The sequence below is a fragment of the Struthio camelus genome, chromosome 2 (genome assembly GCF_040807025.1).
Source record: "Struthio camelus isolate bStrCam1 chromosome 2, bStrCam1.hap1, whole genome shotgun sequence".
Taxonomy (NCBI): domain Eukaryota; kingdom Metazoa; phylum Chordata; class Aves; order Struthioniformes; family Struthionidae; genus Struthio; species Struthio camelus.
In genome coordinates, this window is record NC_090943.1 from 35,154,499 (window position 1) to 35,177,484 (window position 22,986).

Here is a 22,986-nt window from a genome sequence, read left to right on the forward strand (position 1 = left end):
GTGAGGTGGGCAGAGTGAGGTCACACCTTGCCCACCACATGTTGCTCTAGGGAAAAATTGCCTAGCTTTAGTTTAACCTCATTATGTCACAGAAACACCAGAGGTCAGTTCTCAGCCGTGGAGGAACCAACTGTATTTTGGTATTGTCTTGACTGCTTGTCTTGGAAAAGGTAGGGTAGAAGTATAGGAGGTGCTGAAGCACGATGTAGCTGAATATGCTAGCCCAGCTAGAGGAAGGGATTAACTGTGCCACTAAGGACAAGAAAGCTGCAGTACGGAGATTCTGCTCTTTGGAAATCAAGCATTCAGCTACCTATTTAGAGCCATGACAGATGAAGATACTTACCTTATTATGGGAAAATGATATTTTTACTTAGTTTTCATTTAAGATCCATCTAAGTGGGTCTATCTGCAACGCACCTTCCTTATAAACTGAAAGTTTGGGCAGACTTCTCTTTGTTCACTGTCCAAATATGCACAGATCATAGGATCTCTCTGTTGGGGCTTTACTCTTTATCTTCAGATTTTAACTAGAGCTGATCATGTCATGATACAGACATGAATCCTTCTACTAATGCTCATGTCTGTCAGTCAGTTTAAAGTTCCGTCTACATATAAAGGTGTCTGTATCCTAGTATAAATAAGGCTCTGTATAAAATACTTTGAATTTATGTGAGCTGGCTTCATTTTCAACATATTGCTCTGTGTTAGTCTTTCTGTCTTTAAAGCAGATTTTTACCTTTCTGTCTACTGTTCTGAGCTCACTGTCTGGTATTTAAATATTGCCTAAATAAATGAATTCACATTCCGTTGTGCTAACATAGAATGGTGTTCGTGCAAAGCTTGAAACTAGCAGAAATATAATGTGTTTTATTAATTGCAGGAATGCTGCTGTTAAAACTGTGTGTTAACTGATTTTCAGTATTTGGTAGAATTTGGTTATTTTATGTGCTTTATCATCAACATAACTTATGCACTTATTAAAAAAAAAATTCCCATGTTATTACTGAACTTCGTCGTGATGTAAAAACACGCAATATATGATCACAACATTAATGTACATGTCCTGCATGCTCATAATTAAGCTAGACTCTGATAGCAGAAAATTAGCCAGCTGTAACAAAACAATCCTTTAAAAACATCTGTCAAAACAAGGAAACAGAGAAGAAAAGCGTAAAGAGTATCTGTCATGCTCTTGAAAACATCATAGTGTCCATTTTTTCCTTCTCTATATTCCCTCATGAAGTCCTCTCAGAGACAACCATCTCAATGATATTCATCTTTTGGGAATACTGATGAAGTTAGACAATAATAACCTGTGAGCTGAGCAGGGGCAACTATAATTCTTGTAGGGATTTTTCCAAATTCTTACAAACATTGAGGGAACAAAATACAGGTATGATGATGCTCTCTATTCAGTGATACCCTCTTGTGTGAGTGTTCTTTTGCTTCTTTTTCTGTAATTTTCCCAACATACATTTATTTAAGGATTTCATAAACGTTAGTAGAAAAAAATACATCACAGATCTAATGTCTAAGTCACACTTTGTGTGAAAACTAACTAAAAAAATACCTTGAGGGTTAAGGAATAGTGTTTTAGCTAAGAGTGTAAACCTGATTTGATTCTGAATAATGCAGTCCACAAGAGCTGACATAAAGCTTGTATACTCTTATAATCACTATCCTCTATAGGATGGGCAAAAATAAATATATGCTGTTGAATTATTTTAGATAACCAGTGTAGAAGTTTACTGTTCAAAATTATGTGTCAGGAAAGATCTCCCCCAACAATAAACCCTAGATCAAAAGACTGAATTTAAAATCTTTTTTTTTCAATATATTAAACTTAGATTTCTTTCCATTTGCTCTTTCCTTTGAGCCCATAGAGAACTCATGCCTGATTTTTCTTGAAAAACTCAAGAATTGATTCTAAAGATTTGTAATTTTAACCAAAAAAAAAAAGACATGATGAACTTTTCGGCAGCAGCATGTATATCTATTTTTTCCACTGGTTTCATGACTGCTTTTTTTTTTTTTTTTTTTTTTTTTTGATGGTGTTTGATCTTTCGGCAGTTTATATTCAACCACCAACAATGCATTCCTAAATATGAATGTATATACCTGTTCTATCTTAAGTTTTTCTCTGAAGTGTGGACATTTAATACAAATTAAGGTCTGATGTTGTTAAATCCCCCACATTCTTTAAATGGCAATCAGTAGAATTAATTTTTACCTATGTACTCCATTTTCATCACATTTTAAGTTTGCTATAGATGGATAAATCTTCAGCTGCAGAACTTTATAGCTAGTTGTTTCGATTATATTCAGCAGCAAATTATGGGAGATGTAGTATATGGTAGTACGCGTCTGCGAAATTAAATACCAGTCAAACAATGCAGGTAGATGATTGCACATGCACACACACAGATTTATGGAACTGTAGGTGTACAGATGTATATTGAATTAATAATATTAATAATTATTAATAATATTGAATATTTAAATATTCAATGTTATTGATTAATAATTCACAAAGCAAATAGATTTTATAGGCACCAGTGTAAATCTATTAACTTCCATGGTGTTCCTCCTGATTTACATTTGTGTAAGTGAGAGGGAAGTTTAGCGATTATCATGTTTGCTTTAGATGAGTAAAGGCAGAAACACCAATTTATCATTAGCTTAAGTATATCTAACTGGGCTAATTTAATACTAACTGAATATTAAAATATAGAAATATTCCATCCTTTTTTTTTTTCTCTCCCCTTCCCTCTGAAAATGAGGAGCTTTGTTTCTGTAGCCATATATACATATGGTATTTGTTTGAGGAAGCTTGAAAACACAAGTTTGGCTGATACAATCATGGACAGATTATAACCTCTTATTTTTATGTGTATGTTAATTATCATTAATTTGATGTGAAGGATACAGCTGAATGCAAAAGAGAACTAACTGTTCTGAGCAGTTGAAACAAAGAGCAAATTTGATGAATTAATTGTGGTATTCCTGAGTATGACTGTTATAACAGTCACTGGATGTTGGTGTCCCTTACGGTACATTGTTTTTGAATACATAATATGCATTTTTGCATAGACCTGCCTTGTTAGTATTTCCGCATCTTCCTTTTACCTTAGGTAGGGGAAGACTTCATTTTTTCTTTATCTTCAGCCAATCTATAGGCTAGAAATTCCCGGTTCTTCACTGATCCTAGTGCTACCCTTTATGAAAATCTCTGTAAAATTCCAGAATGTGTGTTAGATATTGACTTTAGGGAATCTATCAAATTTGCAAACTTGACTGGTTACCTAGTTTCATTTATGGTCTGCAGAAATATGGGCTATTCATTATCCTCTTTTTCTGCTCTTAGGAATTGCATGTCTGTGTGTCTGAATATATCATTTAGTAGATATTGAAGGTAGGGTCAATACTGACTAATCATTTAAAATGTATGTCTCAAGCTACTTTTAATTTGAAGCGTCTCTACCTCGAGCAATGTCAGACTACATAAATTTATAATAAAAATGAATCAATCGTCTCTGATCTGTTTTAAGTGTGAATTCTAGACAGCAGAATTGATAATGACAACTTTCTCTTCCTGCCTTTCCCCCTGCTTTTGATCATGTTGTGTGAGCATGTGTGTGTGTGTTTGTACGTATTTATATAAGATTATACGCCATTTTTCTCAAATATATTATTTTTACTAAAACCATAAAAGGGCAATTGGACAGAAAAATGTGCTCGAGAGCCTCTAATAGATTCCAATCCTGTCTGCCTGCTGCTCTATTTTGCACCAAGTCAAATTTTTTTTTTTTTCCTAAGCTGATAATTGAAAACCTATCTTGTTCTTACAGAATGGTTTTGCTGTTGTAAGGCCCCCAGGCCATCATGCTGAAGAATCAACAGCCATGTAAGTACCACGGAATATTGCCCATCTTGGAGCACTAAGGTTACTAGCAATCACCTGCATTGTGCATGTCTCTGAAGAACTGTAATTGTTAGCAGATGACTGAAAAGGCTTTCTAGGTACTCCCAGAAGCAGATTTATAGCCTCAGAGATCATATAGCATTTTTTAAAATGCTCTGAACGTTATTTATAGCTGTTTTCCTGACTGATTTGCTTTCTTATTTCTGTTCTTCTCTATTCCACAGGGGGTTCTGCTTTTTTAATTCGATTGCAATTACTGCCAAATACTTGAGAGACAAGCTAAATATAGGCAAGATATTGATTGTAGATCTGGTATGTATTCTTGGAAGCACCATACTTTCAGTATATCGAGATAAAAGATAATTAATTTGTATTTATATGTCAGGCTTTCCTGCTTTTAATACCTACCAGTAATAAAGGTGTGCATTTCCTCTGATTTTGGGAACTCATTAAAGCCAGGATGGCAGTACTGAAGCCATAAACATCTATGTTTCACTTTAATGGTGTTAACTGCAATTTAATGAGAAGAAGGCACAGATCAGGGCAACTTTTATGGTCCTTAAATGAATTGATACTTCCACCGTTAAAATAACCCTACAGAACCCAAATTTACTTTTCCCTACAGAATACAAACTTTAAATAGTCAGATGTGCTTTAAAGAATGTTGTTGCTTTGGTAACCAAATTGGCCACTTCCCCCAGCTAGCAATGATTCGACTTGTTGTGTAATTTCAATATTATTAAGCAAATCAACAGGTCATTCTCTCTAAGAAGTTTTCAAATCACGTATGCCAGTTTTTGGTGGTTCCCTGAAGGAAAGCGGCGTGATTAAAAATCAACTTCATTGGATTAGTCTTGTATTTTAATAGAAGGCATTCTTACACAATACTTAATAGGTTTAACGAATGGATTATTTAAATGCAAATGACATTTGGCATGTTGTCTATATTATTTTCATGAATAATGAATTGGAGATCTGCCTTGCACTTAAAGGATCAGCCCAATACACAGCCCAAGGAAAGTTGAATGCTGATTTATGAGCTCCATTTTTGTTTTCCTACAGTTCACGAGGAGGTGTAATAGGGTGTCTGACAAAGCATAGACAGGAAATGAACCCTGGCATCAAAACCTAACCTGTTACATCTGCACTTAATTAATTTTTGCAGGTGATAAAAGATTTAAAGACAAAATATGTTAAAGGGTTTTTGAAGTGCAGGGCTTAATAGTCTAAATCTTGTTCATATCTGGACTCATAATTAAATCTTATTGTGAAGTCATGGCCTTACCATCTAGCACTTTTGTTCAGTTAAACATGCATACTGGTTGTTGAAGAGAAGCAGAGAAAGGGCGAGTGTGGGAGAAAGAAATAGCAAGTGAAAAATGAGCAGTAAAATAAGTACGTGGGTAACTTAGATATTCCTAGGATGTTTTTCAAATATTTCTCAGAGTGTTTTATTATCACTTAGGAACATAATAGTCAACTGCAAGAAACCAATATTTGTGAAAAAAAAATCACTTCCATTGTATGTTGTATCCATTTGCTGACTTGAATCTTACAGTTCATTGAGTTTTACTACAGTAAATGCTGGCCAAAAGTGAATTCTATGTTTATTCTTGTTTTTGAATAAGAAAAGCCTATTCAAAGCTTATATTTTGTGAATGTTTTTAAGTCTTTTTGACTGTAAGTGTTACATTCGCCAAGTCAGGAAAAGAAATCACTTCCATTTGACCTGCTCAACCAGTAAGTACTTAGGAATTCAGCTTCAATTTTGCAAGGCAAGGTTAAATGTGCAAATCATTCCCTGTGCAAATAATTACCTGTGACGCTGCCTATCCTTACCCAGGAACGTAGAGAGGGGACACTCAGCCTCTCCCTGATTCCATCGCACTGGTCAGAGTAACTCGGCTGGTGAAAGGGGAGAAACATATGGCTGATACAGATTATTTCATTCCTGGAGCAGTTACAGTCCAGTCCCTAGTCGACTCCATGGTCAGTGCAATGACACATAAAAATTCATAAGGAAAATTTCTTATATATGCAAACTGTGGCTAAATTATAATCCAAACTGAATGACTGAAAGAGTAAGTTAATAGTGATGTCTTTATGTCCACCAAAGGAGAACTTTGGGCATCTGAAAGAAGGAATGGAATTACAGGCATTAGACTTAAAATTAACCTTTAAGACTATATTTTGACAGTGACTAGCACAGCAGGACATTGGGCTGATTGGGCTGATTACATTTACTACAATGTAAATGCTAAAATATAATATTCAATGCCGTACATTAAACTGTGCTCTAGTTGCAAATGAAGAGTAGTCTTCCTAGCTGGTACATGTGTTCATATATAAATTCTTAGCCTTTTAATTTTTAATCTTTCCTTCATTTTTTTCTACACTAAATTGAAAGATCACTCTACCAGCTTTTCTTTCCTTGTTCACAATATGAATAAACCTCCAATTTTGAACTGAATTTTATACTCTGAATACATTTGATCTACCAAGGCCAGAATCCGAACACATTTTACACATCGTAACATACAGAGTCTTAAATAACATGGATGTCTTTGTCTAAAAAGAGAAACTACTGCTCTTCAAAAGGTGGACATCCCTGGTGAAGTTAAAGTTTAGACAAGAAAGCTAGTTTTGAGATATGGGCAATCAGAAAAAGGCTCTGCCTGACCATTTAATTTTTTTTCCTTGTCATTTGAAAACTTTTATAGTAAGAAACCCAAAACCCATGCCAATCCCCTAATACTCATGGAAAATAAAGACTAATCTAAAATCAGAAAGCATAGTACTCTTATGTTTTTAGGTATGTTCTCTGCAAATATACATATATATACGTATGCAAATATATGTGTGTGTATATATATATATATATATGATCAGTATAGCTCTTCAGTTTGTTGCTGCATTCCTGGTCCCAAGATCATCCATGCTTGCAGGTATGTTTGCATGATCTGGGGTCTGTTTTAGAGTAAAGCAATTAGTTCTGCCCCAGATGAAAACTGATGTGGTTCTGGGGTTAGTCTGCATGCCACATTTGAATTCATTTCCAACTCCAAGACCTCTAACACTACGTTGGCTGCCTTCAAACCTCCAATACCCTCACATTAGTGTATGCTTCTCCTGCTTCCCCCCAAGATGAGTTACATTTAACCTCAGCATTATACAATTAGGCTGTGACTTCATCCTCATATTGTTTCAAACACTTTCAACTGAGAAAAAAAAGTAATCCTTATAATATTACCCTGGATAGGTCCCAGAGGAGGTCAAGTACAATGCAGTACAAGTGAGACTAGGTCAATCAGTGTGGATGAAAATCATGGACTACCTCAGCTGGCAAAGGGTGCAAGCAGTGGGCAGAACTTGCTGTGCTTTTGCTGTGCTGTTCAAGTAGACCTAACTTGAACCTTCCTGGAGTCTAGACATCCTGAGGAAAATGTGACTATCATTTTTCTACTATTAATTTCACTTCAGGCTTCATTTCATTTGTAAAATAAATACAGTCTGAGTAGCAATGTTGCCCTTCAGAGTACTTTGTCTATCCTCCTTCCCAATTCTGCCTTAAAATTAGAAATTTTGAATGGATTGACTAAAGAAAGAGGATTGATAATATCTGTAATTTTTCAGCTTCTTACATATCCCAAGGCATAAGCTTACAAAAAGGTTTTACAAATTTTTTTACAAAAAATTTTTCCTCTGCCAAAGGGCAAGTGGATGTTCCATTTCATTTGTAAAATTTCGTGTGTACAATCATAGCACTGTAATAAAAAAAAGTCCACATCATGAGCATTTATCATATAGATAAACTGTTAGTATTTCTTTCTCACTATTTTATTTAGTGACATAGAATTTCTTTTCATTGAGGTTATATAATATTTGAAATATGAGGTTATATAATATTTGAAATATGGAGCCTGGCCAAGGTCACTCCTTGATTGTAGAAGGCACCATCCTATCTGCCAGATGATTTAATAGCTAATGAGATCATATTCTGATGTCTTCAAATGTTGCCGTCATGATTTTGCAAAAATGAAGTATGAAGTCCTTTCCGCATCTGGCATCTCTTTTGATGTGGATCTAACTGCTGAGGGACTGCTAACTGAACTGAATGTTTCAAGAAAGCCAATTTACTCAGCTGGTCACAAAGCCTTTGACCTCAATAGTGGAACTTGGCAAATCAATGAATACACTTATGTTTAGTGTTCTGTCAAGAATTGTGAAAAAGCTCTGTAAACCATAGATCCTTCTGCAAAATACTAGTTTGTAGTTTAAACATTAGTCTTTCTTCAGAGGCCAATGAGGCTAGTTAATTAAGCCTGAGGGGTTATGAACTGTTGGCAGTTAATAAGTCATAAAATTCCTCCATAAAACAGGATGCTAGATTCCATCACTGAGGCAAGGAGTACAAAGAGCCGGTGTATAAATATCTAATTGTACAAAAGGACTGGGATTTCTCAATGACTGCTCATCTGGAGTCTCCAGGGCACGCTCGCTATGGTTTCCTGATTTTTAGAAGCCAGTTTAAAAAATGAGTGCATTAAAGAGTAATTTGCCTGAAAGTTCAGGAAGTATGGGGTGGTGAAGGGAGGGGGAAAGGGAAAGACAAAAGGAGGGCAAGGGAGAGGGAGAGAAACAGAGAGAGAGAAAGAGAGAGAGGGTAAAAGAAAGCAGAACTGAGCTCTCTACACTGAGTGGGACATTATTACATTTGTCATCTGTTTTCTTTCTCCTTTAGGATGTTCACCATGGCAACGGTACACAGCAGGCTTTTTATGCTGACCCCAGCATCCTGTATGTTTCCCTCCACCGCTATGATGAAGGCAACTTCTTCCCCGGCAGTGGAGCCCCAAATGAGGTTAGGTTTATTTCTTTAGAGCCCCATTTTTATTTGTATCTTTCAGGTAATTGCGTTGCATGATTACCCCTAATTTTCTCATCCTTGTCTGGTTCTTTAAATTACACCAGATTACCAAATTGTCCACTGGGACTAGGGCACCAGTGAAGAACAAGTGCATAACCCAGAGCAGTCCTTGTCAAACAAGGCTGAGCTGCTTTGACATGTTGTTTGATCTTTGTTTCTAAAGCACACACTTTAGAATTTTTTCTCTTTTTCACATTCCCCTTTTCTCTTTTCTTCCTTCCTCTTCCTCTTCTTCAATCCTTCTGGCATTTTCTTCATATTTTTCAGGTTGGAAGTGGCCTTGGTGAAGGGTATAATATAAATATTGCTTGGACAGGTGGTTTGGACCCTCCTATGGGAGATGTTGAGTATCTCACAGCATTCAGGTTGGTACTTTTTTTCTTTTAAAGTTACAAAAACTGGTTGGAGAACATAAGCACATGAGTAACAGCTACTGCAATTCTGAAAGGAGAAAGAGCCATGGTGAAACTAACTTAATCTTGATATTTGAAAAGTTATTAGGATTAATAAATGAGTTGTTCAATTGTTATGGTCACCCAGTCAGAATGAACAACAACGAAAAGTATTTGATGATTTTATTATTCAGTCATTTTGTCATAGTTATATGACAGTATACAGCCAGTAAACTAACTTTGAGCTGCTTACTTCCCAGCCTACAAAATTGAAGTGTAAGCAGTTATATCAGGCACAAGAAAGATACATAGTGTTGATGTTGATTGCAGTTACATGCAAATATAGCAGATACAAAGCAATATGAAGTATGGTCCAAATCTAGCATTCCTCATTAACTTAAAAACATGACTATGATCCTCACAAATTTGACCAGTTGATGTTTTATGTATATTATAGTAAAGTATTGGTTACTTAGAAGTAAATAATTCTGAAACGTATCAGTAAGGACAATATGAAGTGTTTTATGCTGTATTTCTCTTTGCTTTCAATAGCCTTATAAATGAAATTTCATTCTTTCATAGGTGGTGCATCATAATCCTAGTTTTATTTTCATGGGGCCAGTGGAGATAGAACCAGCTTAAAACATGCCCTTTTATACTTTCGGTAGTCCTATTTTACATACGTCATTTCCTTTCATTGTAAAACGGTCCTGTGAAAGGGTTTATTGAGCTCTTGCCCCTCAAGATTGAGCAAATGCTGCATATCTGAACATAGCCTTCTTTTAGTGAAAACTGACACGCAAAAAAGTCAGTGAAACAACTAGCATGTATCTCTGATCACTTCCAAGACTTGTAATTAGAAACAGTGCATCTACCTTTTACAGCTTTGGACCTGTATTCTGACAAAAATATTCTGACAGAAAGTATAAAACTCATTTTTAATCTTTTTTTGAAGCCATCTTTGGAAGTCCATGAAAAAGTACTCAGAGGATCTCATAACAATACACCTGAAGTCAAAGTCTGAACCCTAGACACAGAAATGACCTAAAACAGTCACTTTATCACACTATTTTTATGAAATGAGTTTGAATTTTGTTTACATCTTTTACCCGTACTTAAAAGTCTAAACAAATAGTCAGCTAGGGATGCACTTAAGGTGATAGGCCCTAAATTTTCTACGCTTAAAAGTTGCTTCAGGCTCTCTCCAAGATCTGCCTTATTCTTTGTTGAAATTTTATGGAAGTTAGGGTACTGGATGGTTCAGACCCTTGGTATTAGCATCTAGTGTTAATATTTGGTATGCTCACCCCAAATTCCTTGTTTCGATTTGACCTATGCTGATAATGATGTAGGTAACATGGCCATGTAACCCTGTGGGCAATGCTGGTCTCAGCTGATTGCACAGGTTTCCATAACTGAGACTACTACCATAATTGCCATCCTTGCTATCAATGACAACAAATACCTGGGGTTATACCCTTCCAAATATGTTCTTTACAGGTCTAGTATAAGGCATACTCGTGAACAGTTCAAAGTAGCTAGTATTGCTGTTGTGCACGTTGCTCTACTTCAGAGTTAAAAGGGATGTCAATCAGTGTCAATTTTGCCTGGGTAAAACAGGACTTTTTAGGAAAATATAATTCATGTAAACTTACACATCGAATAGTCATTTGCAGTCATACCGTTCAAATGAGTGATTAGTTTTAATATCTTTTAAAGCAGATACTTTTAGTGTAATGATTAGGATCTCCCTGAAAAGAATGCCAATGATTCAAAATTTAGTGCTGTTATTTTTAATTTATCCTGTAATTTGTGCTTGGATTATACTGGTGACATTTCTATGTTAGGTTAAATAGCTAGTTGCTATTTTTTAATTTTTATTTTTTAGAAATATAATGCTGATTGCAATAGATACTGCTCTTTTCCTTTTAACCAAATGAGCAGAAAGACCAGGAAGCTTTCCTTCTTCCTAAGCTCCTTTTTGCCTGGGCACAGTCCTTGGCTTCTCTGTAGTGCTCCCTGGTAAGGATGTGATATCACTGGTCTGACGGTTTTGAATAGGGATCAGTGAAGCAAACTGCACGCAACTTTGAAGGCTGAACACAAAACTCTATATTATGTAGGATGAATCAGATAGTCATTTACTATGCATCTGATATGAATGGTAAGAGTAATGGTAAGTAAGAGATGGTGTCGGTGATGTTCATCTTGAACATATGCAAGGTGTGTGTAAGTCTGCAGAGGGATGGGGTCTATTTGGAGAACAACTAGGGATTCCTGCTTTCTGGTATCTTCAAGAACCTAATCTTCTGAGGCCTTAGGAACTAAGAAATTCACATTAAAATCATCCAAAGCTCCCTAGGGGGTACACATAACCTTCACTTTCTCACGAGCAGAGCCCTAGTTTCCTCCAACTGCACCTACCACGTATTTGAAGTGTCAGCAACCATGACACTAGGCAGCTCATTCCTGCTTAATTAACTGTCAAATTTCACAGCGGAGAACCTTCTAAATGGTTATATCCACAGAAAAAGAGACCAAGGCTATTTTTTCTGTGACTAAAGTTTTGCTCTTAACCAGGTATATATGATAGATGAATGATATATTTGATATCATGAATGCAGTTCTTGGAGTGGAATCTATTTCTAGAACTGTAAAAGCATGTACACACATGTAAGTAGGTAAATATTTGTGATTTTCAGCTGAATAAACCACTAGGGAAATCAATTTTATCTGAATCTTGTGATGGAATGAAATTCCACCTCAATCCTCCAAATCCTCCTCAATTGCTCCAAGCTTTCCTAGAAAATATTTCTATTTCTTTCAAGGAGTGGGGAAAAACCTCCCAGCTTTCCTCTGTAAAAATGCAATGCAACTGAAGATGAGTTAGAAGCATAACACAGAATAATCACTTCAAAGGTATGCTGAGAGAGTGGCTCCAGTGGGAGTCTAGTGGGAAACTGGAAAAATTATGGTGCTGGTTTGAATATGCCATTTTGGTTTTGATGCTACGTGAAGAGTTTTTATTGCATTTTTAAGCTAACTCTTTTTAGTGCAAAACCAAATTTAAATGATTGAAGCCAGTGTGAAGATGACTTCCATGTATAAGAAAATATGTTTTACTTCTCATTTCTTTTGCATTTCTTCTAAGAAAATAGGTACTTGTACCTTAAGTACAAGGAGGTAGTAAAAATGTAAGCGAGAGATAGAAGTTTCTATAGAATGAAAAAGAAGTGCAATAATAAAAACAATGCATATCTTAATATTGCCAGAAAAATTTTATTTGATGTTTATTATAGCTCAGCAACTGGTCTATCTAAAAAAATCTTTGAAAGAATGTCCTTTTTCTAAGGGAAGCCACCTCTTCTTTTTCTCAGTGATAGCACAAAAGCACAGCTCTTTTCCATTACTCTCAAGGACCAAGGTATCTCTGCCCTTAGAGAGTTTTGTTTCATCATTCACTTTCACCTATTTAAGCTAAATTCAATTTAATCTGTTTGAAAACAACGGAAGATGGCGGCTGTCTTCTAAGACAGTGATTCTACACAAGAGTGTATGAAAATATAATCCACTAACTTCTGCACATAGTTACAGAATAAATAACAGCAATGATCAACTACTCATATTAAAATAATTATTTTCATAAGCTACACATTATACCAGATGTGGTCAGTAAAGAAGACAGCAGACAGAGGCACAGGTCTCTGTTGTACATGTGCATGTATGTACTCAGAGTTTATAGAGGGCAGAAAGGGAGATGTGTTTTTATATAGCAGAATACAGCAGATGCAGGAGGAAACAAATGTGAGCGTTCAGAACAGGGAGGGAGATGCAAGAGACAGAAGGAAATTGGGGTGTGCCTTCCAACTGCTTTGCACTGCTTTTATTCAACAAAGGAGCTGTAAATTTACCTTAATCAGCCAGCATGCTCCACTGCACCACTCCAGCGTAGCCTAAAACAACCGCAGCATATCAATGAACCTGGTCATAAAGCTTACTTAAAATAAAATGTGCATGTGTGTGTGTGTGTGTGTGTGCGTGTGTGTGTGCGTGTGTGTGTTTCTGTTTCTTGGAAACATTAGAAATAACTCATAATAATATTATCTTTGCGTTTGATTTTTAGCAGTCATGTATATGATTTGAATTTAAGAAGGTGAGCGCATTCACATCACATAGATGACATTAAGACAGAGTTAAGGATGAAGTACTGTATTAATGAGTTAATTTAAAATACATCTCAAAAATTATAGTTTACCCCAAAATAATCATTTTAAGCAAAGAGAATTCAAAAATAAAGTCATACTTGAATCTAGACACGTTAAAGTGTAAAAACGAAAGAAAATAAAGGTATGTAGAAAATCTTCACTCTTTCATACAGTTCCCAGTGCTTGTTTTGGGAGAGAAATAAATAAATGTTTAAAAATCACTGTCATCTAATCTCTGATCAAAAACATTAAAAAATATTCTTTGTAGTGTTGTGATCTTAGAGTGCATATCTAAGGTTATTTGAGATTGCACTGATGTATACTGATCCCTCCTTTTTTTTAATCTTAGTTCTGAATTTCCTGATTTTATGACATTTATTTTTGAATCTAATAAAAAGAAAAACCCTTACAGCTGTATTTTTGTTCTTTTTCAGAAATGTTCTCCTTTTTAACTCTGTTTCAACATAGGTATTAATAATGAATTTTCTTGACTTTTAAAGTTACAACGTCATACATGAACCCTAAAAAGAAAACTAAAAGGAAATATTCTCATGTTTTACTGATGTAGTTTCATGTAATATATATTCATATATACTATACCCTAAATTTTATTTGAAGAACATTTTGTTTGCTAAAGCAGTGGAGATAACAGCTTTAATTTTTTGTGCATCCTGTTTTTTTCTTCATTTAATCTTTAGGTATTGAGATCTTAAGTATGTCTGTCAGAAAAAAAAAGATTTTCTCATCTCAAAACTGTAATCTTCTAATTTAATTAAAAGTCCGTATGTTCATGTGTGAATGAAGTGCACATTCTTTGCTTTCCATATTAACTATTATCTTAAATACATTTCCATTTCTCGTTTGTCTTCTCTTGAAAGTTAATATTTGTGATCTTCTCAATATCTCTTTATTTAGAATGTATCCAGTTGCCTAATCAATTTAATTGCTCATCTCTGAAGTGCTTCTATTTTTCTGGAAATGAACTAAATACACCACATGAGGGCGAACCATCGATTTATATTATTTCCAATATTATTATGACTTTATTTGACAACACTGTTCCGCAATATTGTTTAACTCTCTGATTGAGTAGAAACAATGATTTTTGATAAACATAGCAAAAGAACTCAGGAGACAAAAACAACATTTTTCCTGGCTGTACCTAGCTATACTTTAAATAAATTGAGTAGTAGAGCGCTAGTATAGAGATAACTTTTAATGAATAGCTTTTAAGTAATAAAGTTATTTTTAAAATTTTTTTAATGATCCATAACTTAGTGCTATTATTTTTATGATTGTATTGTCCGGAGGCTGCTGATGAGGCTACGTTGTGCTAGATTCGGATTGAAAAATATGATAAGAAACAGTCTCTAATTTAAGAGAACTGTGATGTAAAGAGGTAAAAAGGTTAAAGAGTGGGAGGGGAAAAAAAAAAAGCAAAATAAGCTGCTTGGCCTCATATGAATTGAAAGAAGGAGCGAGACGCATATAGAAGAACTTGGATCTTCAGAATATTGATCTGTTGTGTTATCAGCTAGCTATATTAGTAATGGTCTCAGACTAGCAAAATGCCCTATTTATCTTTTCTAATGGAAATAAATTATTTATTTCTTGATACTTTGCTTTATAATAACTGGTGAAGATTATCCCAGTCATTGTTCTCTCTCTTGTCTGTTTGCTGACAACGTGTTCAGCACTTTATTGCATAAAAAGGAAGACATAATCTCTGTGTCAAATGTACAAGAGGCAGATAACGATTTACTCAAATATAGCTGGGCATTATGATGAGTGCTAAATATCCGCACTTCTTCTGCGTTCGCATGTACATAGTGCTACTTGGAAAAGCTAGTGGAAAAGCTAGTGCTTTTATGCAGAAAAATGTAACAAAGACTGCAGTCATGGAAGCTCTATCTACACGGTGGTGTCTGTAAGCAGGTATATAGCTTGCTTTCAGTCACCCATAGTAATCTGCAGATTCATAAATTAGAGTAGCAATGAGTTATTCATTTCTGATTTTGTCCCCTTCTTCATAATGTCTTTAAAATATGAACACTTCAACCACAGATGTCTCCTTTTTCCCCCCTTCTGCCACAGAAAATATCTTAGGAAAATTCAAAAATACTAGATAAAACATCCATAAAAAGTACTTGAACGGTTCCTTTTGATAGAATTTTTCTTGGAATAATATTCTCAAAGTATCTAGTATATGAGTTTCGTATGTGCATATTCAATATTCCTGAAGATTTGTGCTTTTGAATAGGCTTGGAGTGTGTGTAATTATAGTAAATTTTTGCACCGTTTTCCTGTTTCTTGACAATTCCTCAGGACACTCATTTATATTGTGGGGATAGAGATAGAGTTCTTAGGAAATGGAGAAATAGGGTTAAAAGCATGTGAACCACTGGTATAAACAGCTTTTCAGCATTTTGCTATGCTTCAAAGTTCACCATAAAACTAAAACTGGCAACACCGTTTATATCCTGTGACCTCTTGTTCTTCCTACTTGCTTATTTTTATTTGGAAAACTCAACTCTTTCTCACCAAACTATCCTAAACTTTCACCTTAACTGTATCAGGATTTAAAAAATATATATATGAAGCTCCTTTCATTCACCGGAACTACAGAAACGAAATCTTTCAGTATAAAAACTAATTAACGTCGGCTTACTTTTCTACAGATGCACATTTTCTTTTATTGACAGAGCAGACTATGGGGTGGAGGAGGAAGGATAGTAAAACATGGCATGTGTCATGTTTATGTGGTTGAGGTTAAAAACCTGAACCCCAAGTGATACATGTTCTGTATTTTTCAAAGTAGTGAAATGTACCTGAGCTCTTTTCCGATATAACTGTTTTCCTATTTTAACCAAGCCAGAAGGATTAAAGAATAGAAGTGAATCGATAAAGAATTGCCATATTGTCAAATACTTTGATGGAAAGGTGAGAATATCACCAGAAACATCCTGGAAGAAATTAAACACCAGCAAGAGTACAGAAGACTTTTTTTTTACCCTGAAAGTCAAAATATCTGTGGTGTTTACATGGAGATAAGTTTCAGGTCTGAATTAAGTCCTACAGCAACACTGAGCAATTGTGTAGATGTCCAGCCCCCATTTAAATTTTGTTGCTTTATAATAACTTTTGAGAACTACACTGTAGCCTGTAAAAAATATCCACATGTTCTCTGCTGGAACAGCTCCAGACTGTAACAGAACCACTAGATTGCACCCTGGTGCTTTATGTATTGTTTAATTGTTTTCCTTTGGTGGATATTTTTATTAAAAGCCCATTATCCAGAATCAGACAGAAGTGTTGTTTCAAGAACAGCAGAAACAGAGGCCGTTCAGCTACACAGTTCTTATTCATGCCTTCTTTAGCTAGCCTAGTTAATGAGACCTCCACTGTTCTTCTTTTAATACTTAAAGGAAAAAAAAAAAGAGTTTTCATTTTCCTCCTTTCAAATATGACCAGGATTGCAAAGAAGTATTGTGAGGTTCTGCATGTGCCCACGCACCTGTGTCTCCGCGTAAGTTTGTGTGTGTACCTCCAGGGCATATTTGTGCTTATAGATGTCCTCGTGCTTTTGCGCTAGTAACTCCTTTGAGATATTTTTTAATTCTAATGATTTTGTGTACCTGTGCTACACTTTGCCAACAAAGTAGTTGAATGAAAAGAACATGCATTTTTCATGGAGAATATATTCTGGTAAATAAAGATCCAGTAACTCCAAAGAAAAATAGAAAAATCTTCAAGAGAGATTTTGGAATCCTGAATAATGCTGAGTAGCACTTGACTCGGTGCTGGAAGATCTTTCAAGGTTTCTCCCTACTTGGATGTTGTTAGAGCCCCAAATCTGAGGATTTAGTTGTGCTTTTAATTCAGCTTTTGCTATCGTACAAATGTTTGAAGCTATGCAAACACAAATTCTCAAAAATAATATTTAATGAAAAAAGTTCAGGAAGGTCCATGACTCATGATTGCCTCCTATTAGCAGTACTGCTTGGGCAGCCAGTAATCCCATTAAGTAAACGCAGCTACTTGAAAAATAAGCTGTTACTCAATGTGAAGGAAGCTCCTAGATGTGAACTGTTTCTTACAGGCAGTATAAGAAAAACGCTCAGTGAGTTACAATGCTTGTCATATTTGTATTTTTTTCATGCAAAGTGTGATCTTTGTCCTAGGATCACATATGCTCAGTTTTGCTCCTGTGAGGGCCACAATTTAGAATTGAATCAGTCACCTACGTCATTAGCTAAAGCAGTTCTAAGTTCAGCGCACCAGCATAATTCAAGATTAAGTTGTAGTATTATTACTTATATTGAATAAGTAGCTTCTTGCAAGAGTCATCTTTCTGGTTAAAAGAATTTGTGAAAGCAAAAGCTATTCATTGAGTCAGGGTGGTAGAATCTGGTCTAAGTTACTGTGACTACATGTAACACAATTAAGCAAGTGGAGCTTTAAGATTATACATGAGCATTTTCGGTTGTTGTCATGGCTTGAAACAAAATAAGCTTTTGTATTTGTATTGATTGATTTGTGTTTGATTAGCTGATTCATATGTTTGCCTATTATAATCTTTATAGTCATATTGATGCCTGATGTCAATGAAAATACAGTTATCAAAGATATAAATTTATTAAAAATTAATGAAAATTGAAACCAAACACGTTACCACACAATATAAACCAGGTTGAAAATAACTATGCCCAGGATGTGGGTAAGCTGTTTAGCACTTCTCCTACCTCATGGTACAGAGTACATGCCTGCCAGCTGGTATAAGGTGGAGGGCTTGGGGGAAGGTGCAGCCTTTTGGGTCTTTTCTCCTACTGCCAGAAAATTCGCCCAAACTTTGCTGCTTTCTCCCTCCTGTGCAGGATGTGCATTACTAAGTAGAGCTGACTAAAGACAGCAGTTCCAGTAAGTAGCAACTGTCCGTGGTTTTGACATGTGATTTTCTTCTACACTGGAACAAAACCAAAACTATTTGAGAGTTTCCAAGAAAACAAGTAAGTGCGCCTTTCAAACCCTTTCGTGACAATGTTCATCTGTAGCCTCATGGTGAGGACATCACTCTAGGAAGCAGAAAAATCTTAAGTGAAAATCCTAACTCTGAGTTATTGAAAACAATTTTACATCCCCCATTCTTACAAATCAGGGACTTGAACCTGACCTCATCACATCTGAAGTTAATACCCTTACTGTTAGGCTATGTGGAATAATTTTTTTATTTTTCTGACTCTGAAAAAAGTCTCCTTCTGAAAAATATCAAAAAAGTGATGCATATATACAAAATTATTGTGTTTTAGTGAAAGAGTATATTTCATCAGAAGGTTAAAAACATTTCTAATCCTACATAATTAGGCTGATTGGAAACTGGGGGCTTATTTCTTCCCTATACCAGGCTATAGTATGTTCCAGATTAAGAAATGCCAGTTGCTAAGCTCTGCAAGTACTTCCATTCCTTTGTGATAAGGACTTCTCACTCTCCATGGTTTATTAACATCCGCTTTACTCCACACCTGAAGAATTCTCTATTGCAAATGGTTCACCTTGGATCTAAAAATGACAGTTTATTAGCTGCTTATTTACCAGGAAGACTACAAGTCTACAAAGAAAAAAAGCTATAGGTTCTACAAGAAAAACGTGTTTAAAACAGTCACCAACATTTTTGATGTAATTATTATAAACTGTAAGCAAAGTCAGAAAAAGAAATGCAGAATTTGTAACAGCTTGAAGATTCTGTGATTTCCAGCTGATCAAGAAGGTGGTTCATTCCAGCTCTGTACCATCAGATGGATCACTGCCAAGAAGTATCAATTGTCCTTGAAAGTGAAAACATGCAGTGGATGAATATTCTTGGGTTAATTTTGACTTGCTCTATGTCAAGTTCAGTCATTGGCACCTGTGGAAAAAATCACTGAATAAAAATAGAAGTGTTTATTTTGTCCTTTATGCCCTTGCAGAGCAAGTTAAAGAACTTTAAAGTAATGGAAATTAGCTCACTTCCTTTTATTTGTTTCTCCAGTGTACAGGCTTATTTGGTAATTGTTTATCTTATTAGACTATTTAAGCAGTAGCCTTTTAATTAGTAGACATAGGTAGCACTGCATTCTTTAAGAGTTTCCCCTGCCATTTTCCTTTCATGTTTCTCTCTCAGTCATTCATTTGACCACTCACCAAATTCTTCACAGAAGCTGTAACTCCCTTCCCCTCCCACGGTTCAGTCCTCTGCCTCTGATCATGGTGTTGCTCCTCATCTGTTCTTCTTCTCTAACTCTTTTGCTTGGCACCAGGGGCATTATTCTTCTTCATCGCTGGATGGAAAGCTTTTCTTTTCCCTTATTCATCTATTAAATCTCAAATTACACTCATAAAGGGCTGTTGTCCCGAATGATATAATTGTGTTTCACTGAGAAGAAAAAACACTGTTAACCTCTCTCTCTCACCCCTTCTCCTTTCTCCCTCTCTGTTCCCAAGGTGGGAGTGTATAGATTATTGCCTATCCTCCAGCTCAGTTCTAGACCATCTCTGAAAGAGTAGCTCATCCTTCCATTTCTCTGAAACTATTGTTAGTGTAAGCTCCTCCCAGCTCAAAGCTCAGAATCTGTATTTCATTCTGCTCTTCCTTAGCGCGTCATCTACTTCTAGTGACCCTAATGATCTATGTCTCGAAAATTCAGCTCTCCTTGGCTCCCGTGCCTGGTATCCCTGGATTTCACTCAACATTTCTAATAGCTCCTTTAACTTGCCTTTCGGAGGAACCAAAATTTCCCTCCTTTGGTTTTCTTCAGTACTTTCATGGCACTCTGCTTTTGGTCTTGGTTCCTTTTCCTACTTCATTATACTACTTTAGAGGATAGTTCATCCACAATGCAACTTCAATTACTATTTCTCAGGTAATTACATCAGATCTGTGTCTCTGGTCTGTGTTTTCTGTGCATCATGAAAATTTAGAATAATTTTCTGATATACTGATTATTAAAGTCTACCTTTAGTTCAAACCTAATGCAATTGAATTCTTACCCCCAAGCCCTTTCTACTGTCACTCATTACAGGCAAAACCATCTTTCTGTCTGTCACTCAGACAAGTACGTGTGCTACCTTTGACCTTCTCTGTTGGAAGTCACATCACAGCAATGGCTAAACTTGCAAATTTTTTCTGCAGTATTTCTCTGAAATACAGAATATGTTAATATTTTCACCAGCTAAAGTGACATCTAAGCTTCTGCCATTTTGTTTTTTAATTACTTCAGTATCATTCAGTCCTATAAAGTTGATTTTGCAGATCGTGATACGAGGTACAGATATCAGTGTTTTGTGCTTTTTTCTGGTGATACTGTTCATACTTGTAAGCAGTTACAAATCTATTTCAGTAACATACTTGAAATCTTTTATTACATTTCTATTTTGCTATATTACCTCCTACAAAATTGGACAGGAAATAGATTCCTGCACTACTAAGACTGCTGCTAAGCAAAGCCAGCTAGTTTTCTAGCTTGTACTGCTGTCTGCCGGTAGTCCCTCACAGACTGTATAGGCAGGAGCCATCTTTTTATACCTTTTTGCAGTGCCTAATGCACTCGGGTTTTGTTTTATGACAGTGGCTCCAATGTACTGTACTAATATAATTTTTTTGCATTTATTAATCATAACAGTAAGATGTAAGGAGTTATAAGGTTATTTTGGGAGACATATTTTTGTATGTACAGCCTGGTAAAGCTACTAGACTAGAAGAAAAATGTCATATAAGGTACTTTTCCTCCCATCATGTTACAAACCAGGTACACATCGCCAGCACTGTTTACAGTGCGTGCATGGGACATGTGGGATCACTCAACCTGGCGGAGTGGTTGGGACCAAGGCTAGAACCAGGTCTCCATCCTGGTCCTCTGCTGTGATGCTAAGGGGGGAGGGGTGGGTCTTCCCAGGGCCACGGCTTGAAAGGGAAGCTAGAGGGATTGAATTCTCTAGGCCAGATGAAAGGCATGCAATTGTTTGTCTCTTATGCAAATTTTAAAGACAAGATTTTATTTGGGACACTGTGACAGGGACCTGTATTTTAGGACTACACTTTTCAAATGAGACATCTGGATACACTACTGGTAGGATTCAGTCCTTCCGAAAATAGACTTTGAAAATGTGATCCACCCTCTGTCCATCCATCTCAGGAGCATATATCTTCCTCTGGACCGCTTCTACAGTGTATATGGTGTCGTTAAGCCCGTGAGCAGACGTATCAAGTTGACATTTGAGGATACATGATGACCATCCACAAAATATAAAGCCTGTTATACACTGCATCACTACAAGCAGAATAAGCTTATTAAGACTTAATTACACAAGTAAGAGTGTATACGTTTTGCGAGTTTGTAGAATGTCACTTGCAGAAGTTAAGTAAGATGTAAGAGTTTCCTAAGTTTCTATTATAGTTTATTTCCAGCAGTATTCTTTGGCAAACTTAATAAATTACTGCATGTATTGGACCTTTGAGGCTTGGGGCAAAGAATGGAAAAATTATTTACAAAAGCTTGAAAATATTTAATCACTAGAGGCAGGGGGCAACTGTGTTTTAATTAGCAGTTCCTCAGGCCATTGGCTGGCTGGAGGCTTTCTCAAACAACCACACAAACGCACTGAATAGCTGTTTGCCAGCCTTAGGGTCAGGCCTGAGATGAAACAGATAAGATAATTGGCTGTAATGAAATCCAGAAGGCCTTGGCTTTCTTGTTTGAGCTTGGATTTGAAAAGTGCGTGTGGAAGTGAGGCTTAATTCAAACCAGCCCTGAACTAGGCCCGTTTTTCAGTGACTTTGATATTGTTTGAAGTTCTAAAAGTGTTCGCCACACCACTAGCCTGCTGGGCTGGGCCTCCCCGGTCACCTTAATTACTGAGCTTTATTGCTGACTTTACTACACAGGAAGGGAGCCATTATATGTTCCATCAACATCAGCTCTCCTCAGATTGGAGGAAAGGGCAGGGTGAAAGGCCACTGTAGGAAGGCAAAAGCTTCACTTTGAGGTAGTCAGATCATTTACCAGTGTTAAATTTCACTGTGCTATGTGTGTACATTCCTCACAACACAGAAGCCCAATTTCCATTTTTTTTTTTTTTAGCAAGTGATTACTTTTCAAAACATTTTGTTTGTGTCTGATTAGCAGAAGGGGCATTTATTCTTAGAGGTGGAAAGAAGGCAAATCGTAACAAATGCCTAATTAATCATCACAGGGGAAAGAAATCTAGTTAAAATCTGTAATAAAGAGAAATTGTTCTTAATGCTTCTTTGAAGTGGGAAAAAGTGAGGAAACCCCTATGGTGTGTTTGCAGATCTGACACCCTACAGAACGGACTCCTCACAGCCGGCCTGATATCTTGAGGGTAACTGGTAACATGTTCTGCAAAAACAGAAAGGCTCCTGTGAAATACTGTAACGGCGAGCAACAGTTGAGGTATTTTAGCAATGTTAGTTGTGAGTTATTCTATTCAGGATAATTATTTTCAGAGTTTGGTCTTAATCTCTTTAGCTGCTCCAGCTGGTGG

At 36.1% G+C, this 22,986-nt stretch overlaps 1 protein-coding gene across 16 annotated transcripts in view; it reads left to right on the forward strand.

The window, feature by feature from the left end:
* The window catches only part of HDAC9 (histone deacetylase 9), a 508,743-nt gene that overhangs the window by 397,959 nt on the left and 87,798 nt on the right, over window positions 1-22,986 (forward strand). For all 16 annotated transcript variants that reach the window (XR_011139634.1, XM_068935036.1, XM_068935038.1 and 13 more), the window contains 4 exons: window positions 3,852-3,907; window positions 4,150-4,237; window positions 8,667-8,786; window positions 9,120-9,217. Coding sequence is in view for 15 of the 16 variants with exons in the window: in XM_068935036.1 (XP_068791137.1) it covers window positions 3,852-3,907; window positions 4,150-4,237; window positions 8,667-8,786; window positions 9,120-9,217 (362 nt within the window). In the remaining variant the exon portion in view is untranslated. The remainder of the gene's footprint in view (window positions 1-3,851; window positions 3,908-4,149; window positions 4,238-8,666; window positions 8,787-9,119; window positions 9,218-22,986) is intronic.